Raw genomic sequence first — 22,309 nt, 5'->3', positions numbered from 1 at the left:
GGGACAGCGCCCAGGCCCAGAGTTCAGACCCCACGACCGGACCCAAAAATAAATAAATAAATAAATAAATAAAAATAAAGGATTATTTCTTCCCTCTCTCTCTCCCCCTCTCTCACCTTTCCTTTGTTTCCTTCCTTCCTTCCTCTTCTCTCCCTATCTCCCTCCGTCCTTTCTTCCTTCCACTTGCCTTCCCCATTCTCTTCCTTTCCCTTCTCTTCTCTTCCCTTCCCTTCCCTTCCCTTCCCTTCCCTTATTTCCTCTTTTTCTTTCTTCCTCTCTTCTTCCTCCCTCATTACTTTTTTTCTTTTTTTTTTCTTTTGTTTTGTTGGTCGTGGGGCCTGAACTCTGGGCCTGGGCGCTGTCCCTGAGCTCTTCAGCTCAAGGCTAGCACTCTACCACTTGAGCCACAGTGCCACTTCTGGCTTTTTCTGCTTATGTGGTGCTGGGGAATTGAACTCAGGGCCTCATGCATGCGAGGCAAGCACTCTACCACCTTCCCAGCCCCCTTTTTTTCTTTTTCTATTCCCTGTTTTCCTCTTCCTCTTAATCCTCCTCCTCTTCTTTCAGTACTGGAGTTACAATTCAGAGCCCTACACTAGCTTCACAGTATAATTTTCTTTTTTTTTTTTTAATTTTAATATTATTTTATTTTATTTGAGAACATACTGTACAGAGGGGCTACAATTACATGGGCAGGATAATGCATACATTTCTTACCAAGCATTGCAGCCTCCTCCTTTGTTTACCCTTCACCTCCCTTCCCAGCCTCCCCCCTCCCCCCACCCAATTATACCCCCCCCCCACCGACATTGTAAGGCTGGTTTTGACATGACATTTTGTACTTCTCATTGTTGCAACAGGTCCACCTGAATCCTTAAACGACTTGTTTGCCCCCATCTCCTCCACATGTTATACTGACATCAAATATAGTGAAAGCGGGGGTTACACTGTGGGGGAGGGACATACAAAGCAACAAAGAAATAATCTTATAAATGCGTTAGAAACATATGCATGAAAGAAACGAAAACATTAAAATACATATTTAAGGGTTCATTTTCCTAACATCACATTATCTGACCTTTTCTGCTTGACTCATACCTATACTAGATATTGCAAATAAGGGAAACCATGGGACCTATGCTTCTTTGGGCCTGGCTTCACAGTATAATTTTCTTAAACTTAAGATAAGGCAAAAATTGTGGCAACAGAACCAGAATATAGGGGTGGTCTGTTCTTGCCTAGGAAGGAGCATGAAAACAGCTTTTAGGGTGATAGAAATGGTCCTATATCTTGTTCTGGGATAACTGCATGGTAGACACATGTAAAAGTTCCTCCAGATGTCCATTTAATGTACTTTATTATACCTGTATTTTAGTTTTTTAAAAGTCCTAGCCATCCCAGAGCAGACCCTATTGCTTGTTTTTCTTTGTGCTGGAACTGAGACTTGAACTCAGGGCTTCTTGCTCTTCCTTGGTTTTTTCACTTAGGCTTGTACCTACCGCTTGGCCACAGCTTCACTTCAGTATAATTTGGTGGTTAAATGTTGTATTGTGGACTTTTCTGTCTCAGCTGGCTTTGAACCACACTCCTCAGATCTCAGCCTCCTGAGAAGCTAATTTCCAGAGATTGTTGGTACATTGTGTGATATGAACAGACTGAACAGAGTTATCTATTATTTTACAGAAGCAAAAGGAATCAGGGGAGTTGGAAGAGAGCCTGGACTTCAAGATGACTTTAGAGAATTTTACTAAGTCCTCAACCCAAATAACTCAAGCCAAACCTGAATCTGGTGAGAATGGAATAGAAAGACCCGAGGAGTTCAGAAATGGCCTGAACTGGTTCTGATGCTGACCTTAAAATTGCAGAGTCTTCATTTTTGTGTGCTGGATCTGATGGGATGCTCTGGCACCTGGCTGCGTGCACCCGGGAAGGAGAATGGACCACAGGGAACATCTGGCAGAGGAGAACACCTAAAACCCAGACTCCAGGATCAGATTCATCAGTGTGCTCAGAGTTGGACATTACCATGGATGTCTGGCCAGAAATGCCACATTTAAAAACATGTCAGTATAGAAAGGTGAGTTTGAGAAAAGGGTCACCAAGGCAGGGAGGAAGCTCAAAGTCTGAAACAGCAGTCTTTGATGCTTCCTTAAGTAAGAGATCCCCTGAGAACTCATCATATTATTCTCTTTCTCTCTGAGATCCACTCGGGTGCTGTCACTGCCCTCCATGTGCTGCCTGAGTTGCTGGTGACAGCTTCAAAGGACAGAGATGTTAAGCTGTGGGAGAGACCCAGTATGCAACTGGTAAGTATACACGTGTGTGTGTTTGTATGTACACATGGATGCAAAAGGGTGATACAAGAAAGCAAGGGTGTTACAAGAAGGCAAGCAAAGCCAGATACTGGTAGCTCATGCCTGTAATCTTGGCTACTCTAGAAGCTGAGATCTGAGGATCAAGGTTTGAAGCCAGCTTAGGCAGGAGTGTTTGTGAGACTCTTATCTCCAATTAACCACTAATAATCTGGAAGTGGAGCTGTAGCTTAAATGGTAATGCATCAGCTTTGATTGAAAAAGCTAAAGGACAGCACTCAGGCCCTGGTTTGAGCCCCATTACTGGTGTGTGCACACATACACACATAGAAAAAGATAGGAAGAGAGAGAAAGGAAGGGAGAAAAAGAAAGAAAGAAAGAAAGAAAGAAGTAAAAAGGAAGGAAGAAGTAAAAAGGAAGGAAGAAAAGAAAAAAGGAAGCTTATATCGGATATAGAAAGGCAGAAGACCAAACTTCTCTTTTCTTAAAACAATTAGAAGAAATTTAAAAAAATGTTTTCTTCAATCCCCTTTTCATTGGTTTACTTGTTTCTAAATAAAAGGCACGAATGTGAGAGAAAATCAAGTTAGTAAGGAAAAGCACCCTAGGCTTGTAGGCCTTGTGGACTTGTAGTTCTTTTTCTGTTTCTCTTTTAGATGGGTCTGTTCCGATGTGAGGGGGCAGTGAACTGCCTAGAACCTTGGCTGGGGCCCGACTCTACCCTGCACCTTGCTGTTGGAGACACACAAGGCAACGTGTACTTTTTGTCCTGGGAACGAAAATGCAGTCTTTAAAGAAAGATCATATCACTTGTGCTAGATAGTGCAAAGCCTGAAGACAGCATTGACTTTTTAAATAAGACTATAAAAGTAAAATTTTCTGGGCACTGTTGGTTCACGCCTGTAACCCTAACTATTCAGGAGGCTGAGGTCTGAGGATTTCGGTTCAAAGCCAGGCTGGGCAGAAAAGTACATTATCTCCAATAAACTACTCAGAAAAAGCCAGATGTAAATGTATGGGCTCTAAATGTAGAGGCTTTAGAGGCCCTGAGTTCAAACCCCAGGACTGGCACTAAATAAAAGCCCTGCTTGTGTCCTTATGTCTATTTGCGTCAATGGGAAGGACATATTTTTAATCCATTTTAAAAGCCTTTATATTCTTTTTTTTTTTTTTTTTTTGGTCATGGGGCTTGTACTCGGCCTGAGAGCTGTCCCTCAGCTCTTTAGCTCAAGGCTAGCGCTCTACCACTTGAGCCATAGCGCCACTTCAGCTTTTCTGGTGGTTTGTTGGAGATAAGAGTTTCATGGATTTCCTGCCTGGGACAGCTTTGAACCTTTATCCTCAGATCTTAGCCTCCTGAGAAGTTAGGATTACAGACATGAGCCACCGGCACCTGGCTTAAAAAAACTTTTATATTCTTAATTATAACTGCAAGAAAGTAAGCCACATCTATGGTAGATACTCTTTGAAAACAGTGTTTAGAATTCCCTTGTCCTAAATGCTGAAATAAGGGTACAGGTTGACCCATTTAACAATGAGATGTACAAGACACTATATTGAAAACAAACTTTACAACTTAGGGGGGAGAAGGGAGGGGGAGAGTTGGGGAGGGAAGGGATGGTAGTGGAAAAACAGAGGAAGTAACAATACTCCATAGGAAATGTACTCATTACGTTACTCATGTAACTGTAACCCCCTCTGTACAGTATTTTTACAATAAAAACATATATAGATATATAAAAAAAGAATTCCCTTGTTATGCTGGGTGACAGTGGTTCATGCCTGTAAATCCTAGTTATTCAGGAGGCTGAGAGCTGAGGATCATGGTTTAAAGCCATGATCTCCAATAACCACTAGAAAATCAGAAGTGGTTTTGTAGCTCAAGTGGTAGAGTGCTAGCCTTGAGCTGAAGAGCTGAGGGACAGTGCCCAGGCCTACAGTTTAAGCCCCACTACTGGCCAAAAAAAAGAAAAAAAAAAAAAGGAAAAAATTCCCTTGATCTTTGCTGCCCTACACACTAGATCCCATTCTTTATGGAGAAAAAGCAAGGGTCATGTTGGTTAGCACTTAATTTGAGTAGAGCAAAATACTCTTGTTTGATCCAGAAAAAATGATGGAAGGAGGAATGAGAAATGAATGTCTAGAACTAGGAAACACTGAGTCCCATCATTGAACCAGCTGTGAGAACTAAGTGCCCCAGTGAGCAGGCCAAGGTCTGCTGGCTTTCCATGTGACTTGCAGGCAATAGTTCATATAATATAATCATTGCTGTTCTTGGGAGAAATCTTTTATTGAAACTAACAAAGCTTAAAACACATTCAAAGGAACGAAAACATTAAAATACATATTTAAGGGTTCATTTTCCTAACATCACATTATCTGACCTTTTCTGCTTGACTCATACCTATACTAGATATTGCAAATAAGGGAAACCATGGGACCTATGCTTCTTTGGGCCTGGCTTACTTCACTTAATCTAATTTTTTCCAAGCCTTTCCATTTCCTAACAAATGGGGAAATGTCATTCTTTCTGATGGAGGCATAGAATTCCATTGTGTATATATACCACATTTTCTTGATCCATTCATCTACTGAGGGGCATCTGGGTTGGTTCCATATCTTAGCTATGGTAAATAATGCTGCAATAAACACAGTTGTGCTGGTAGCTTTAGTGTGGTCTTGTTTGTAAACATTTGGGTAAATGCCCAAAAGTGGGATTGCTGGATCATAGGGGAGATCTATGTGAAGTCTTTTGAGGAACCTCCATACTGCTTTCCAAAGTGGTTGAACAAGTTTACATTCCCACCAACAATGAAGTAAGGTTCCTTTCTGTCCACATCCCCTCCAGCATCTGTTGTTGTTAGAGTTCTTGATTTTTGCTGTTCTAACTGGAGTGAGGTGATATCTCAATGTTGTTTTGATTTGCATTTCTTTTATGGCTAGGGATGTTGAACATTTCTTCATGTGTCTATTGGCCATCCTTCTTTCTTCTTCAGAGAAGCTTCTCTTTAAGTCTTTCGCCCACTTATTTATTGGGCAGTTGTTTCTTTGAGGATTTGTTGTTGGGTGGTTTAATTTTTTGAGTTCCAAGTATATTTTAGATATGAGACCCTTGTCCGTTGTATGGCTAGTAAAGATCTTCTCCCAATCGGTGGGCTTTCTATTGATCTTGCTAGCTATGTCATTTGCCCTGCAGAAGCTCTGCAACCGTATGCAATCCCATTTGTCCAACCTTTCTTTGATTTGTTGTGAACCCTTAAATATGTATTTTAATGTTTTCGTTTCTTTCATGCATATGTTTCTAACGCATTTATAAGATTATTTCTTTGTTGCTTTGTATGTCCCTCCCCCACAGTGTAACCCCCGCTTTCACTATATTTGATGTCAGTATAACATGTGGAGGAGATGGGGGCAAACAAGTCGTTTAAGGATTCAGGTGGACCTGTTGCAACAATGAGAAGTACAAAATGTCATGTCAAAACCAGCCTTACAATGTCGGTGGGGGGGGGTATAATTGGGTGGGGGGAGGGGGGAGGCTGGGAAGGGAAGTGAAGGGTAAACAAAGGAGGAGGCTGCAATGCTTGGTAAGAAATGTATGCATTATCCTGCCCATGTAATTGTAGCCCCTCTGTACAGTATGTTCTCAAATAAAATAAAATAATATTAAAAAAAAAAAACACACATTCAAAGGTGGATCAGTCGTGTGTGTGTGTGTGTGTGTGTGTGTGTGTGTGTGTGTGTATGTGTGTAAAATGCTGGACTCCCATGGCTCATGCCTGTGATCCTAGCTACTCAGGAGGCTGAGATCTAAGGTGTAAGGTTCAAAGCTAGCCTGATTAGAAAAGTCCACAAGACCTACAATTAATTAGCCAAATGTCAGAAGTGGAGCTTTGGCTCAAGTGCCAACCTTGAGTATAAAAGGGACAGCGCCAAAGCCCCAGTACTGGTGTGCGCATGCATGTATACACACACACACATACACACACACACACACACACACACACACAGGATTTATTATCAGATTAGTTGTACAAGGGGGGTTTGATTGTAACATTTCCACAAAAACACAAAACACACTCTATCACCCTGACTGTCCCTTTTCTTAAAGCAATTTCAATGTTCTATTTTCATACATGTGTATAAAGTACTTGACCATATTCAACTTCCTCCCTTCTCCTGCAGTATCCCCTACCCCAATAGAGTCTGTTGTACTCTCCTGTGTTTGTGTGTGCATGTGTGGTGTGTGTGTGCGCATGTGCTCCTAGGGCTTGAACTCAGAGCCTGGGTGCTATCACAGCTTTTGTGCTGAAGACTAGTGCTTTTATCACTTAAGCCACAGCTCCACTTCCAGCCGTTTGGTGGTTAGTTGGAAATAAGAGTCTGGCTGATGCAGCTTGGTAAGTGATTTGTTTCTCATATGCCTTGCCCAAATGCTCTACAAGTGTCTCTGGATCCTCACTTCCTTCCATATTGACCTCATGACTACAAATCTTAAGATTATTTGAAATATCTGGTAGAGAACCATGACATCATTCTAAAAGTCCCTAAGGGGCCAAGGTGTAACTCAGGGATGGAGCACTTTCCCAGTATGCACACAGCTCTAGGTACAACCATTAGCACTGCTAAAAAGAAAAGAAATTACTGATTTCATTCTTTCTGATTTTAGTCCAAAAAATAGAAAACTGAGAAATAAGTGAAGGTGGAGAGGTGGTTCAAGTGGTAGAGCACTCTGAGAAAAAATGCTGAGTGAGAGCACAAGGCCCTGAGTTCAAGCCCTAGTAACAGCGCAAGAGGAGGAGGAGGAGGAGGAGGAGGAAGTGGAGGAAGAGGAGGAGGAAGAAGCAGCAGCAGCAGCAAAGAAAATAGAAATACATTCCAAGTTTTTTGTTTTTGCTGTTGTGTGTGTGTATGCTAAGCATTGGGGCTTGAATTCAGGGCCTGGAATTGTCATTGAGATATTTTTGCTCAGGAATGGTGGTTTACAGGGCTGGGAAGGTGGCTTAGTGGTAGAGCGCTTGCCTTGCATGCTCGAGGCCCTGGGTTCGATTCCTCAGCACCACATAAGCAAACAGAAAAAAGCCGGAAGTGGCGCTGTGGCTCAAGTGGTAGAGCGCTAGCCTTGAGCTGAAGAGCTGAGGGACAGCGCCCAGGCCCAGAGTTCAGGCCCCACGACCGGACCCAAAAAAAAAAAAAAAAAAAAAAAAAAGGAATGGTGGTTTACAACTTGAGCCACACCTCTACTTCTGGATTTTTGGTGATTAATTGGAGATAAGAGTCCCAGAATTTTGCTGCCCACACTGGATTTGAATCTTGATCTTCAGATCTCAGCTTCCTGAGTCGTTAAACATGTCAGCCACTGATGTCAGGCCCAAGTTTTTAATTGTGTGATGCTCTGTGTAGCATGGAGAAATCTTACTCTGTCCTCTCCATCTTACCCTGGACACAAATCACCACTTATCTACTTTAAATTCACTTTAAAATTACCAACTGTCATTGGGTATCAATGACTCATACCTGCATACCTACGTAGGAGGCTGAGACAAGGAGGATGGTGGTTTGCAGCCAGCCTGGACAGACTTCAATTAACCAGCAAAGAGCAAGGCTGGAGGGATGGTTAAGTAGTAGTGTTCCAGCCATGAACAAGCAAGCCAGTAGTACTCAAGGCCCTGAGTTCAAATCCCAGTGGCATTAATACATTAATTAAAAAATCAATTATCATGGTATTGTGCCTGTGTTCAAGTAGTTCTATATAGTAGACTACTAACTACTACCTAACACTACCTCCCAATGCCTACCTACCCCTCATCCCCCACTTTACCTGATCATGCAGGCCATCACAGAAAGGAAGAACACAGTACAGTTGGGAATTGGAGGGCAAAATTAAATGACTCAGTATATTCTTAACCATTTTTCTATTTTATTATTAGTTTTTGTGCCTCTTACTGTTCCTAATTATATTGTGAACCAAACTATATCATAGGTATATCTGTATAAGAAAAAGCTATCGGGGCTGGGAAGGTGGCTCAGTGGTAGAACGCTTGCCTTGCATGCACCAAGGCCCTGGGTTCGATTCCTCAGCCCCACATAAGCAAAAAGAAAAAAAGCTGAAAGTGGCGCTGTGGCTCAAGTGGTACAGCGCTAGCCTTGAGCTCAAGAGCTGAGGGACAGCGCCCAGGCCCAGAGTTCAGGCCCCATGACTGGACAAAAAAAAAAAAAAAAAAAAAAAAAAGCTATGTATTTAGGGTTTGGTACCATGTGTGGTTTCAGGCGTCCACTTGGGGTCTTGGAACATGTCTCTTATGGATGAGTGGGACCACTACAGGTACCCACAAGTGTTGAAAGGGCAATTTAGTTGTGTTTTATATTAAGCAGTGTTTAGATTGTTATCAGTACACAGAATTTCAGTTTCTTCTCATACTTGGATAAGTTCCACAATGAAGAGCCACTGGACTGAGGTATCAGAAGACATTTCTTCTGCCTAGCCACAAAGCCTTCTCTTTCATATATCAAATTTACATATTTTTTGTTATGCTAGGAATCAAACCCAGCAATTTATACACACCTGGTAAGCTACTGCTACTATATCCCTACCATGCATTTAAGTGCCAGGTCTGGAGCTTGAACTCAGGACCTGGGTCCTGTCCCTGAGTTTTTTGCTCAAAGTCAGTGCTCCATCATTTGAGCCACACCTCCACTTTCAGCTTTTTGGCAGTTAATTGAAGAAAAGTCTCACAGATTTGTCTGCCAACATTTGCTTTGAACTTGAATCCTCTGATCTCAGCCTCTTGAGTAGCTAGAATTATAGGTGTGAGTCACACCAGGCCAGCTTTGAACTTTTTTGATCCCCCTGCTCCTGCCTCCTGATTGCTGGGGTTATTAGCATGAACCACCATATCCATCTTCATATGTCTTTTTTTTGGGGGGGGGGGTCTGGTCGTGGGGCCTGAACACTGAACTCTGGGCCTGGGCGCTGTCCCTCAGCTCTACCACTTGAGCCACAGTGCCACTTCCGGCTTTTTTCTTTTTGCTTATGTGGTGCTGAGGAATCGAACCCAGGGCCTCAGGCATGCAAGGCAAGCACTCTACCACTGAGCCACCTTCCCAGCCCCTCATATGTCTATTTTAACATTCATAAACATGTTTCTGAAATCTAGAGCAGAGATACTTAAAAATTTAGTTCATGGACTAGTGTTAGTCAATAAATAAATACAATGAGATAGAAGTTAGGAGCAAGCATTTAGAAACTACAGAAATTTGAGAAATAATCTTATAGTTTGACAGATTCAATAATGAAAACTGAGGCTTATATCTTATTTTTACTTCATTTCCTTATTCATATATATTCATTTAATATATATATATATATATATATATTCACACACATTGCTATATATAGATATATAGTTAGAGTGTGTGTACCAGTTCTGGGGCTAGAACTCCAGGCCTGTTCTCACTCAGCTTGCAAATGGCACTATACATGCCTTCATTTCTGGCTTTTTAAATTGGAGCTAAGAATTGAGTCTCAGATATTTGTCTGTTCAAGCTGGCTTTGAATGGTGATCCTCAAAATCAGCTTCCTGAGTAGCTAGGATTAGATGTGAGCCACCAGCTTCATGAGTTTCTTCTAAGGATGAAATAAATTGAGGTGTAAAACTGACACATGGTATTTAACAAAGGCTAGCTTGACTTAAGCTTGAGTATGCTTTTTTTCTTGTTCATTTTTGGTGGTGCCAATATTAGAACTCAAGGCTTCACACTTGCTATGCCGCTGTCTATCCTTTGAGCCACATTCCTGGCTCTTTTTTGTTTTTATTTTCTGTGTAGGGTTTTGTGGGTTTTTCTCCCCCAAGGGCTAGACTTGGACCATGATTTTTTTTCTTGTTTTTTTGGTCTGTTGTGGGGACTGAACTCTGGGCCTGGGCGCTGTCTGTTCCTCAGTTCTTCAGCTCAAGGCTAGTGCCCTACTACTTGAGCCACAGCACCACTTCTGGCTTTTTTCTGCTTACATAATGCTGAGGAACTGAACCTAGAGCCTCATGCATTTGAGGGAAGCGCTCTACCATTGGGCCAACTTCCCAGGCCCTGGACTATGATTTTCTTTTTTTTTTTTTTAAATAGTTTTTGGGTCCGGTTGTGGGGCGCTGTCCCTCAGCTCTTGAGCTCAAGGCTAGCACTCTATCACTTGAGCCACAGCGCCACTTCCGGCTTTTTTCTTTTTTTTTACTTATGTGGTGCTGAGGAATCGAACCCAGGGCCTCATGTATGCAAGGCAAGCGCTCTACCACTGAGCCACCTTCCCAGCACTATGATTTTCTTACCTATGCACTCCTGTATGACAGAATTATAGGTGTGACTACCTCATCCAGCTTGATTTAGATAGGGTCTCACTAATTTTTTTATTTTTATTTTTTTGTCCAGTAGGTCTCAAACTGCAGTCTTCCTGATCTCAAACAATTGAGTAATCAGTACAGTTATGTTCTGCCTTCTACATCCAGAATTCCCATTGTTTTCAGTGGTACAAGTATCATCTTATTATTTCTAAAAAAGGTCTTGATAATTTATATGTTTTAATGATAGATGAAGTTTTTTTCATTATTTTCAGAAAATACAGATGTGAAATGCTTTCTAAAACTTAAGACATGTTTTGTAGCTGGTAACTAGGAAAAAAGCAATTAAGCTTTGGATTGGGAGAAACATGAACAATTCTTTGGGGCTTCTACTCAACAAACTTGCTTGAATTCCTCAGGGAAAAGGATTAGTGCCCTTTAGCATCCTCAATGCAATCTCCTAGGAATAGGATCCTGATAAGCTGCAGCCAGCTGTGCAATACACACAGCAATGCATACTTTCTGTCTTGGACATGAAGAATACTGATCTAAGAAAGAATAAAATCATTGGAAGCCAGTGGTAGATTTATACTATTTTTATTATACAAAATATCAAAAAGTTTAAAAGTAAGACACTGCTTGTTTTCTTGGTTGAAGATTGTATCTTTTCTGGTTTCATATCAACACTCACCACAACTGTAGGAAATTAAACTTAACCTTTAGAAGGTATCGCATACGGACCTGGTTGGGGTTATAGACAATAAACTCATTGTAGTTGAGGGTATAACCCTCTGGATTCTGAATTCCTGTGTCACTTGCTGGTCCTAAGGGCACTGCGCTCCCATTCCTGCCAAATATAAGATGTGTTAACATTAGCCTCTAGTTCAGATGTTTGAGTAGAGAAAGTAGTCATCTAGCTTGTTGGCTCTGAAAACTTACATGATGATGAAGTGGGCAGGGCTAGGAGCCATTTTGCCAAGTCCCTTGGTGCTGTGTTTGCCCTGAAGTAATTCTTCTGCCTCAGGATTAGCCTTCAGTAGCTCATTACACTGACCTAGAGCTACCTGCAAAGAGAATGATCTTTGAATGCCCACATCTTGTGGAAAACTAGGTGGCTCTAAACCCAACCAGAACATGCCCATTTATAGTTCTCCTCTTCCTCTAGCACAGGAATCTAATGTAACTGGCTCTCCCCTAAGACATTCCAGGTAAATGTCTTAGTTCTGAGATCAAACTTTTCTCACTGGAAAAAAATAGGAATTCATAATAGAGATCATAAATGTATTCTTGCCTCACCTCTGATAAAAGAAGCAGTCCTGTGTTCTTTAGGCGAGAGGCAAAGCAGTAATTGGCACTCTTAGAAGACATGTCAGCAAAATAAATTCCTTTCCCAAACTAAAATATTCAAAGACCAGGGTTAGCCACATAGCCCATTATAAAAAAATGCTTGTATCACTGACCCTGATTTTCTATTTCTGTTGTCACAGTTATAATTCTGTCATACAAGGGTGAATATAGACAGTATATAGACCCTTAACATGTTCCTGGTTTTCCATTCTCTGAAACATAAGTCAGACCCTTCACCACTGCCATTAACAATTCTGTTCCAGAGATGTAGGAACATCTGTAAAACTTTTGGAGAAATGGACAGATAGAATTTAAAGTACACAGTAAGAGATGATGGTGAGCTGGTTCAGTTCTTGGGGAGGAATAACATCTAGTCCTAATCTACTGGGAGAAAAAAGGACTGAGGCCATGATTTTATCCTTTTCCTACCAGAGTTCAATTTCTACTCACCATGTAACCTGTGATGGGAGCCTCAGGTGGGGCAATTCGAAGCCCGTGGCTTAAGATTCCCACCCAGTTACTCAGCCTGGAACCATGCCATAGCAACATCCTAAAAAAAGCCATAATTGTACATGCTGTCCTGAAAATATAAGTTGTAAACATTAAAAAGCTAACAGCTATTTCTGTCATCATTTTAGTCCTTAACTGCACTTTAAGCAAGAACATCTAAATCCAAACTAGATCCTGAGACCTGTTAGGAAGGTCCTCTCTGAAGGCTTCCTTTTCACCCTCTTTCTCCACTTCAAAAATATCCAGTAAAGTCATGGTATAGTCTTTGTGTGTAGGAGCATGGGTAGACTGTAGGTACTGGGAAATCACCTGTGGGAAAGAAAATGCCCAGTGTAGATAAACAAGAACTTGGCTGAATGGAAGAACTCAAGGCTTCTGTGTTAACTTCACAGCAATTTATGTTCCCAAATAGTCTCAAACATCAATTTGAAAAAACTCTTCCCCAATTTCCTAGTAAATAGAAATTCTGCCCTAGCCAGATTTCTGTTTTAAACCAGAAATCTCAGAGAACAGTGGGATGGGGCATAAGGGTATGGAAATAGATGACCATTTTTCTTACTTTGAACTCATAACTTTCATGGTCTAGAGGGTGCAAAGCACAGTGTAAGTTTCTGTAATGCTGGTCCAGGGGGTGTTCTGGGCTTTTGAGTTCTGTCTTCACTAGCTTAATGGCAATTTCAATGTCTCCCAAAGCCTGAGAAGATGAAATATATAACCAGTGTAAGGGAACACAGGACAAGTGGCTCATTACTCTCCAAACCATACATAGCTCACCTCTAGCAGTTGTACTTTGTCTGACAGTTCTTTCTCTGTATTGATTAATGGAGGAGTGTGGAGTCTAAGGACAGAGATATAACCAAAATTAACTGTCTGATTTGTTGGCGAAAGCCACATAACTAAAAATAAGTCTTTAACAAAATAGATACAAGAAACTAGAGTTTTCCAATTGAAAGAATGCAATCCATAAAAACTTTAATTTCGGGCTGGGAAGGTGGCTCAGTGGTAGAGCGCTTGCCTTGCATGCCTAAGGCCCTGGGTTCGATTCCTCAGCACCACATAAGCAAAAAGAAAAAAGCCGGAAGTGGCGCTGTGGCTCAAGTGGTAGAGCGCTAGCCTTGAGCTGAAGAGCTGAGGGACAGCGTCCAGGCCCAGAGTTCAGGCCCCACGACCGGACCCAAAAAAAAAAACAAAAGAAAAAAAAAAAAACTTTAATTTCTAGATATATTCTGAGCATACTAAAACAAGCTACACAGACTTTCACATTTGGAAATACAGTTGGATTTTTAAAAAATCTTTTGTTACATTGACATCTAACACATAGAGTGGGCACAGTCTAGAAACAGAGGTGACTACTCACACAGTTAAATCATAGGGTTCTATGAATCAGTAGAAGGAATAGAAATAGAGTGACAACCATAATAAAAAACAACCAAGCCAGGTGTCAGTGGCTCACATCTATAATTCTAACTACTCAGAAAATTGAGGTCTGCAGACTGCAGTTCAAAGCCAGGCCAGGCAGGAAAGCCCCTGAGATTCTTATACTTTAACCACCTAAAAAAGCCAGAAGTAGCTGGGCGCCAGTAGCTTACACCTGTAATCCTAGCTACTTAGGAGGTTGTGATTTGCGGATCATGGTTCAAAGCCAGCCAGAGCAGAAGTCCCTGTGAGACTTGTATTTCCAATTAACCACTCAAAAACTGACAGTGGTGCTATGGCTCAAGTGGTAGAGTGCTAGCCTTGAACACAAAGACGGTTAGGGGCAGCGCCCATACTGAGTTCAAGCCCTGTAACAGATGAATAAATTTGTTTTTTTTAAAGGCCAGAAGTGGAGCGAGCTGCAGCTCAAGCAGTAGAGCTCTAGCCTTGAACAAAATAACTCTGGGACAGTGCCCAGGTCCTGAGTTCAAGCCCCAGGACCAGCACACACACACACACACACACAAAAAAAAAAGACTAAGACTGGTGATATAGCTTAGTGGAAGAAAAATTGGCTAACAAGGCAAGGTTCTAGTTTGATCCCTAGTACCATTAAAAAAAAAAAATCAAAAAGAACATGCGTATTATATATCTAATAAAATCATCTGGATTCACAGAAATGATTGTGTGGTTAAAGTCACCTTAAAGAAAAAGGAAAGGGTTGATAGGTAGGCTTATAGGTGTTTTATGTAGTGTTCTGATAGTCTCTGGAGTTAGTAACTTCCACTGGTCAGAGAATACAGTTTTCCTCAGGCTGGGTGCTCACATAGACTGCATTGTCCCTCCCTCCTCCTCCCTTCTTTCCTCTCTATTTCTATTGTATTCTCTATTCCTAAGCTGAATAGAGAGGCTTATCAACAAATAATTTTGACTCCATATTTCAGATGATAATTTCTTTAGTTATAAAGATGAAAAGGATTACAGCTATTGATTGTTGTATGAAATATAGGCAGGAACAACAACAAACAAGCAGCTGCACAAGCCTTACCCAAAGTCATGTGGGATCCTGGTGTAGAATTCATTGCATGCTTCCAGGAGTGCTCGTTTATCTTGGCCAGCCCGAATACAATCCTCAATCTTCTTAAGAGACTGGTAACCTGCCTTGATTTGTGCCATGGTCAGCTTCCCTGGAGGCCCAGGCAGAGATCAAACCCCAAACTAGTCTTTCAAAATATTACCTTCATTACCCCCTCTCACCTTCACCTTCAAATCTGATTTCTTTATTCAGTACTTTCAGCAAGCTTTAAATCATAGTAGCAACAACACATCCCACTAAATAAATTGTGAAATATGAAGCAGGGATGTAGCATACAATGTGAAATCTTACCAAGTGGGGCTTTCTTCGTGTCATACTTCATTTCAATCATCATCTCTTCCATGGCTTGGATGTTACAGATTAGCTTTATCAGCTCCTGCACGCGAAGGTCTAGCTTGGATGGTGGCTTCAAGGCATCACTAAGAGACTGGTATTGTTTTGTTTCATCTTCTTCCTATAGCAAAACAAATAAAATCCATAAAAACAGAAAGGATCGATTTTGAGATCCTGCAAGGAGTGTTTTTACAGAATGGTGTCAGTCAAAGTCTGCTTGAACACAGGTCATTTCTCACTAGTAGTCTAGTTAGAGCAGCCAATGTGACTAATCATAAGAATGCTAGATTTGCCTCTCCCAGTCAAACATTCAGAGCAAAGTCCAAAAGGCCCTCCTAATAACATTAAATATGTAAATATAGCTATTATACCTCAACGTTTCTGATCTTAGTAATATTAAATTGTCTCCATTTTCACATGTTTGATTTTGCCATCTTAGTGAACCACAGCCTGACAAAATTAATTTTTAATTTCAATGTAGGGATCAAACACAGGGTCTCAACATGCTGGCTCTATCATCCTAGCTCTTAATTAGTAATAAACAGTAAGAAATTATCTCGGAGGTGAGAAACAACAATATCTCAAGACATTCTGGCTTGTTCTGATCTTAGACTGATATAAGCTATCCTGTTGGACTTACCCCCATGGGTTCGGTCAAGAGTTTACCTGTGTATTGGTGGCATAATCCATTTGTAGCATGTCATATTTTCCAGGTACCTTCTCAAACTTCTCACGATCTTCCCAATTGTTTTTTGTTTTGTCAAAGAATCTGTAAAGCCCCAGATGGTGGAAAACAAAACAAAACAAAGCCTTTACGAATGAAGGTCTGCTATCAGGAATGGACTAACAATTATTTCCTTATAAAGCCTCCAAAATATTTCCCCTTACACAGGTCATTCACACATCTGTTTTCCACAAATATTAACTCTAAATTAGGATAATATGTGGATGGGAAAGCTGTGAAATAAAGAAATTAGTTAAAAACAAACAAACAGGAGCTTGGTGCTGGTGGCTCACACCTACCTACTCATAACTACCTACTCAGGAGGCTGAGATCTGAGGATTGTGGTTCAAAATGAGCCCGGGCAGAAAAGGACGTGAGACTCTTATCTCTAATCTTCCAGAAAACTGGAAGTGGAGCTATGGCTTAAATTGGTACAGAGAGCAAAAGAGCTCAGGGACAGTGTGCAGGCCAAGTTCAAGCCCCATGACCAAAAAAAAAAAAAAAGAGAAAGGGATCAATAGGCTTCCCAAATTTCAACACACAAAAGCCATTGAGACTGAAAATAAAAACTATGTGTCTAATACTTTTCTGAATATAATATATTCCCAGAGATTTATTTATTTTTAATTATTATTGCTTTTGTTTTTGCCAGTCCTGGGGCTTGAACTCAGGGCCTAGGCACTGTCCTTGAGCTTCTTTTGCTCAAAGTTATCACTCTTCCACTTGAGAGCCACAGCACCACTTGTGGCTTCTTCTGCTTATGTGGTACTGAGGAATCGAACCATGCATGCTAGGCAAGCATACCACTAAGCCATATTCCCAGCCCTTCCCAGAGATTTCACTGTAATTTTTTTTTTTGAGGGGGGGAATGCTTTTCCTGGGGCTTGGACTCAGGGGTTAGATACTATGGCCCTGAATTTTTTTTTTTCTTCAAGCTAGTGTTCTACCATTTGAACTGTAGCCCCAGTTCTGGATTTTTTTGGTAGTTAATTGGAGATGAGTCTCATGGACTTTCTTTCAAACTGGATTGGCATTGAACCATGCTCCTCAGACCCCAGCCTTCTGAGCAGCTACGATTAAAGGCATGAGCCAGTGCCAAGCTACAGTAAATATAACTGGATATTCTTTCCCCAAATTTTCTAGATTTTTTTTTTTGTGCCTGTCCTGGGGCTTGAATTCAGGGCGTGGGCAGTGTCCCCAAGCTTCTTTCACTCAAGGATAGCATTCTACCACTTGAGCCACAGCACCACTTCTGGCCTTTTCTGTTTATGTGGTACTGAGGAATTGAACCCAGTGCTTCATGCATGCTAGGCAAGCACTCTACCACTAAGCCACATTCCCAGCCCTGTTTGTTGCTTTTTAAACACATTCTTCTTGTTTCAGTAAATCTCAAGGTTGTAGGTTGATTTTTTTTATTTGCCAGTGCTGGGGCTTGAACTTGGAACCTGGGCACTGTCCCTGAGCTTCTTTTGCTCAAGGTTAGTGCTCTATCACTTTTAACCACAGTGCCATTCCCAGCTTTTTCTATGTATGTGGTACTGAGGAATCAAACTCAGAGCTTCATGCATGCTAGGTAAGCACTTATATTCCCAGCCCTGTAGGTAGATTTAATAATCAAAAGCAACTAATGTTCTAACCACAGGTGGAATAGAATTGACAAACTTTTGTCATATATGTAAAAAAAAATTAACAATGCAGATTCAAGAAGACAGGTTAGTATTTATTTGTAACACTCACTTCTTCTGAAAGATTTCCTTGGCCTTGGTGAGGTCACCTGAGCAAGCCACCAAGCTGTGCTGCCCCACTTTCCCAACTGCAAAGAAAATGCTGTAAGATGGTTTGCAGAATTGTGTCCCAAAAGAAGTTCTTTAACAATAATGGGGCAGATTGCCAAGGTATCTCTGCTTACATTGGACTAATGGGCAGGAAAAAAAGAGAAAGGTCAAAGGGCTTAGAGAACCAATCTTATTGATACATACGACCTGCTAACTGCCTTAACCTATGAGTAGTACCAGTAGTCCATTGCAGAAGGGTTCTCAGACTTAATGGGGCTGTTCTTAGTCTTTCCATTGGAAATTTCCTAGTGAGGATGCCTATCATTCCCAAACTTAGAGAAGGCTATCTTAAGTCCTAAGCTCCTCTCAGAACTTCTATTTTCCCAACTTAAACCTACCCATGCGGGGCTGGGAAGGTGGCTCAGTGGTAGAGCGCTTGCCTTGCATGCCTGAGGCCCTGGGTTCGATTCCTCAGCACCACATAAGCAAAAAGAAAAAAAAAAAAAAAACCCTACCCATGCACTACACTGCTTCTGGCATTCTGAATGACAACTCATAAAATCCTCCATATTAGTCATTACCTCGGCCCCATCTCATCCAGACACTGAAGTTCCTCTGGGCATCATCTTCTAACAGCTGAATAAGGTAGTACTTGTTGTTGTTGAATTGGAGATTGGTCTATGATAAGTGAGAAAATAATAATTCAGTAATTGTGAATCACACAAACCAATGACTCTTGGTATGATGAGAGAAAAAAAAAAGATTCCTGTCAGATTAAGACTATGAGGAACAGAGTTTACTTATTTATTTTGTGATGGGCCTGGGGTTTGAACTTGAATTTTTTCAATGCTAGTGCTCTACCACTGGAGCCACATCTCTACTTCTAGCTTTTTACTGGTTAACTGGAGATAAGAGTCTCGTGAACTTTCCTGCCTAGGCTGGCTTTGAACTGTGCTCCTCAGAGCTGTCTCCTGAGTAGCTAGAATTACAGGCAAGACCTACCTGCACCTGACAAAATAAAATAAACCCTGGAATCCTAGGAATTAAGTGGAAGCCTGAAAGCCTTCCTAAAACCTCATATATTACCTCAATATCCTACACTGATTAGTTCTTCCTGCTTTATCGTTCTCTATAGATACTTTGCAGATTATACTGTTTTCTAGCTCCTACTCTATCCCAGTTATTGCTTTCCAAATGAAAACAATTTTTATGTTCTATAGGTCTGCAAGTGTTGTCTTTATTTAACTATAACTTCTTATTCTGTGATTGTTCTACTTTTAGAGCTTCAGTTGTCAGCTGCAGAAACTGGATAAAGAGCTCCAGCAGGGCAAATCTTAGCAGGGAAAGAAGGATTAATGGAAACAACTGCCACATCTGTCCTATCCCTAACTAACCTAATCAAATGTGGAGATATTCAAAGAGAAAATGACTAGTATTGAGTTATATGCAAGAAAATCATGGCTGGGAAAGTGGCTCAGTGGTAGAGTGCTTGCCTTGCATGCATGAGGCCCTGGGTTCAATGCCTCAGCACCACATAAACAGAAAAAGCTGGAAGTGGCACTGTGGCTCAAGTGGTAGAAGGCTAACCTTGAGCTGAAGAGCTGAAGTGCAGTGCCCAGGCCCAGAGTTCAGGCCCACAATCAGCAAAAAAAAAACAATTAAAAGATTTGGGCACTGGCTATTAGCAGTCACCAAGAAGAATTTTCCCACTTACTTGATTAAGCATGACATCAAAAACGTCATTTCCTTCACAATACACATGAGCCTAGAAAGAAATATGACATTTATGTAAACTCAGTCTACTCTCAATATCTAAATATATACTTTCAATATATAAACTCAGTCTACTTTCCAGCATCTTCAACAGAGAAAGAAATAGAAATGTATGTATTACACACAGCTTGTCAATTACTATAATGAAAAGCCTTTTTCTAATTCTTAGACTCATTGGATTTATAGTCCTCTCTGTATTGAATTACAGAAACATAAAAGAAACTTGCTTTTCTTCTTTCTTCTTCTTTTTTTTTTGCTAGTCCTGAGGCTTAACTCAGGACATTGGCATTGTCCCTGAGCTTCTTTTGCTCAAGGCTAGCACTCTGCCACTAAAGCCACAGCCCCACTTCCATATTTTTCTGTTTATGTGGTACTGAGAAATTGAACCCAGGACTTCATGCATGCAAGGCAAGCACTCCACCACTAAGTCACATTGCCAGCCCTTCTTCTTTATTCTTTAAATCCTTTCCCCACTCATCAGCAACTCATCAAAATAAGATAGCTCTCCTTCCCTTAGTAATGACATACTTTTCTAGTTGATAAAAGATGTGGGGCTGGGAATGTGGCTTAGTGGTAGTGTGCTTGCCTAGCATGCATGAAGTCATGGGTTTGATTCGTCAATACTACATAAACAGAAAAAGGCAGAAGTGGCACTGTGGCTCAAGTGGTAGAGTGCTAGCCTTAGCAAAAGTATCTCAGGGAGCCAGGCGCCGGTGGGGTGGCTCCTGCCTATAATCCTAGCTACTCAGGAAGCTGAGATCTGAGGATCGAGGTTCAATGCCAGACTGGGCAGGAAAGTCTGTGAGACTCTTATCTCCAATTAACCACCAGAAAACCAGAAGTGGCGCTATGGTTTAAGTGGTAGAGCGCTTGCCTTGAGTGGAAGAGCTGAGGGTCAGCGCCCAGGCCCAGAGTTCAGGCTCCACAACCGACAAAAGAAAAAAGAGGTGTAAAGGCTGATGGCAACCCCAAAAGAAACCATGTTGACACACTTACTGATTACTAATCCTACCAAATTAATCACTAGCAAAATTTTTAGAGAGCATTCCTAAAATGAACACTAGCAACATCCTAGACAGAAATCCTACTAAAAGAATACTTGGAAAACCAATGGACCGAGAATCAATTCCAGAGCCTCTTACCTTTCCCACCTTGGCTACACACTCTGGATCCACAGGAGCTTTGCCTTTTAACAGCAAGGCCTTCACAGTTTCTGAGGAAAGAACTCCAATTGCTCATACAGGAATTAAAAATATCTAGAAAAGTGCCTAGAAAGCTGTTATGTCATGTCTTCTTAAGTAGTCCTTGTCATCTGCTTCAGTCTCATTGCATCTCAAATATATATATTATAAAAATGAAGACTCATCCAGGGCGCCAGTGGCTCACGCTTAGCTACTCAGGAGGCTGAGATCTAAGGATTGCAGTTCAAAGCCAGCCTGGGCAGGAAAGTCTGTGAGACTCTTACCTCCAATTAACCACCAGAAAACCGTAAGTGGCACTGTGGCTCAAGTGGTAGAGCACTAGCCTTGAATTGAAGAGCTCAGGGACAGTGCCCAGGTCCAGGGTTCAAACCCCGTGACGGACAAAAATAAATAAATAAATAAAAAAGAAGACTCAGCAAGTACTGTGATATGAACAAATGATAGAAAACTCAACTATATCATTATGGGAGGAAGAAATGAATTGAAAAAACAAGGTATCCCATCCCCTTCATAGATCCTTTGCTGGCCATGTCCCCTCTGGCCTGCTTACCTTGCTTGTCTTTTGTCCTGTCCTCATCATTCTTTTCTCCATCCACAAGCCCCTTTTTCATTCCTTTCCTCTGGCATGTTCGAGTTTTCTTGGCCGGAGGAGAATCTTTTGTTGCTGTTCTTCCTATATTGGAACGAAAATTTAAAGGAATGATTTAAGATGGTTTTGTACGTTTACAAAAAAAAAAAAAACCAACAGTAACCGCAATACCGTTACTCTTAACTATTTCTGCAATCCTTATTAATTTGCTGTTCTAGGCAAATAAAAGCAAAATGCATAGATTGAGGCATGAGTCTCTTCTCTTGGCTTAAGCCTACGGCTCACCAGCCCCAATACTCCTGTATGAAATAAGGGTTAGTGGAGTGCTTTGTGGGTTATTTGGTGTGAGTACTACAGTTACTCCAAACAAAACAGAGGTCAACAATAGTATCTAATTTGTTCTTCGCACATCTTATATACAAAGTGAACCTACCCACAATACAGAGAGGACTATAAATCCAATGAGTCTAAGAATCGCATTTTACTTGTGACGTTCTCTTATTTTTTTAGTTGGATTAACAACAGTGCTGGCACTAGTATGAAAAACAACTTTAAAAGTTTAAAATTCATCTAGGAGCCAAATACAAGCCACAGGAAGCTGAAGGGGAGGGAGAGAGCAAGGAGCACCAGTCCTTTTACGATTTCAGCAACCTGTGCCATTCCGCACCCCCAATAATCCATTCCAAACCTTGCTTCCTGAGGCAGCTGCTCCCGCTCCGCCTAGCCGCCATGGAATCCAAACGCAGAGGTCCACAATGTGCTCCCAACAACCACTGGCTCAGGGTCACGTGGCTGAATACGCAGAGCGTACGCGGCCTAGAGAAAACCTTAAGGTCCATACTTGGAAGCCGTCAACCCTGCTTTATTTGCATGACGCAGTGGCTTGTGGGAAATCACCATAACTA

The 22,309-nt window shown here is 41.3% G+C and overlaps 2 protein-coding genes across 7 annotated transcripts in view; one reads left to right on the top strand and one right to left on the bottom strand.

The window, feature by feature from the left end:
* The window catches only part of Tep1 (telomerase associated protein 1), a 62,943-nt gene extending 59,532 nt beyond the window's left edge, over positions 1-3,411 (top strand). For both annotated transcript variants that reach the window (XM_070024626.1, XM_070024617.1), the window contains exons 52-55: positions 1,684-1,789; positions 1,866-2,077; positions 2,202-2,306; positions 2,969-3,411. In XM_070024626.1, the coding sequence (XP_069880727.1) occupies positions 1,684-1,789; positions 1,866-2,077; positions 2,202-2,306; positions 2,969-3,106 (561 nt within the window). In that variant the 3' untranslated portion in view covers positions 3,107-3,411. The remainder of the gene's footprint in view (positions 1-1,683; positions 1,790-1,865; positions 2,078-2,201; positions 2,307-2,968) is intronic.
* A 7,806-nt stretch (positions 3,412-11,217) lies between these two features.
* Positions 11,218-22,198, bottom strand: Parp2 (poly(ADP-ribose) polymerase 2). Of its 5 annotated transcripts, none has more exons than XM_070024565.1 (16): positions 22,093-22,197; positions 21,366-21,488; positions 20,756-20,826; positions 19,555-19,605; positions 18,422-18,518; positions 17,803-17,878; positions 16,008-16,110; positions 15,300-15,462; positions 14,961-15,099; positions 13,271-13,334; positions 13,056-13,190; positions 12,678-12,805; positions 12,437-12,536; positions 11,936-12,034; positions 11,579-11,703; positions 11,218-11,486 (listed from the first exon to the last, which is right to left on the bottom strand). In XM_070024565.1, the coding sequence occupies exons 1-16, from the start codon at positions 22,133-22,135 to the stop codon at positions 11,327-11,329; spliced, it is 1,677 nt and encodes a 558-aa protein (XP_069880666.1). In that variant the 5' UTR covers positions 22,136-22,197; the 3' UTR covers positions 11,218-11,326. The 5 variants fall into 5 exon arrangements, with proteins under 5 accessions (XP_069880666.1, XP_069880686.1, XP_069880676.1 ...); XM_070024585.1 differs by lacking the exon at positions 22,093-22,197 and adding an exon at positions 21,838-21,888; XM_070024575.1 differs by lacking the exon at positions 11,936-12,034 and having other exon boundaries at positions 22,093-22,198.
* Between the last annotated feature and the right edge of the window lie 111 nt (positions 22,199-22,309).

The sequence above is a fragment of the Dipodomys merriami genome, unplaced genomic scaffold (genome assembly GCF_024711535.1).
Source record: "Dipodomys merriami isolate MVZ:Mamm:240054 unplaced genomic scaffold, mDipMer1.0.p SCAF_1, whole genome shotgun sequence".
Lineage (NCBI taxonomy): Eukaryota > Metazoa > Chordata > Mammalia > Rodentia > Heteromyidae > Dipodomys > Dipodomys merriami.
Note: the sequence above shows the minus strand (reverse complement) of the source record. Positions and strands in the feature narration are given on the sequence as shown.

Coding starts and splice junctions, on each gene's coding strand:
- Parp2 (XM_070024565.1), bottom strand. CDS start 22,135: ATGGCGGCTAGGCGGAGCGGGAGCAGCTGCCTCAGGAAGCAAG. Junction 17,879..18,421: donor CTGGATGAGATGGGGCCGAG/GTAATGACTAAT, acceptor TTTTCTTTGCAG/TTGGGAAAGTGGGGCAGCAC. Junction 15,463..16,007: donor ATTATGCCACCAATACACAG/GTAAACTCTTGA, acceptor GTTTTGCTATAG/GAAGAAGATGAAACAAAACA.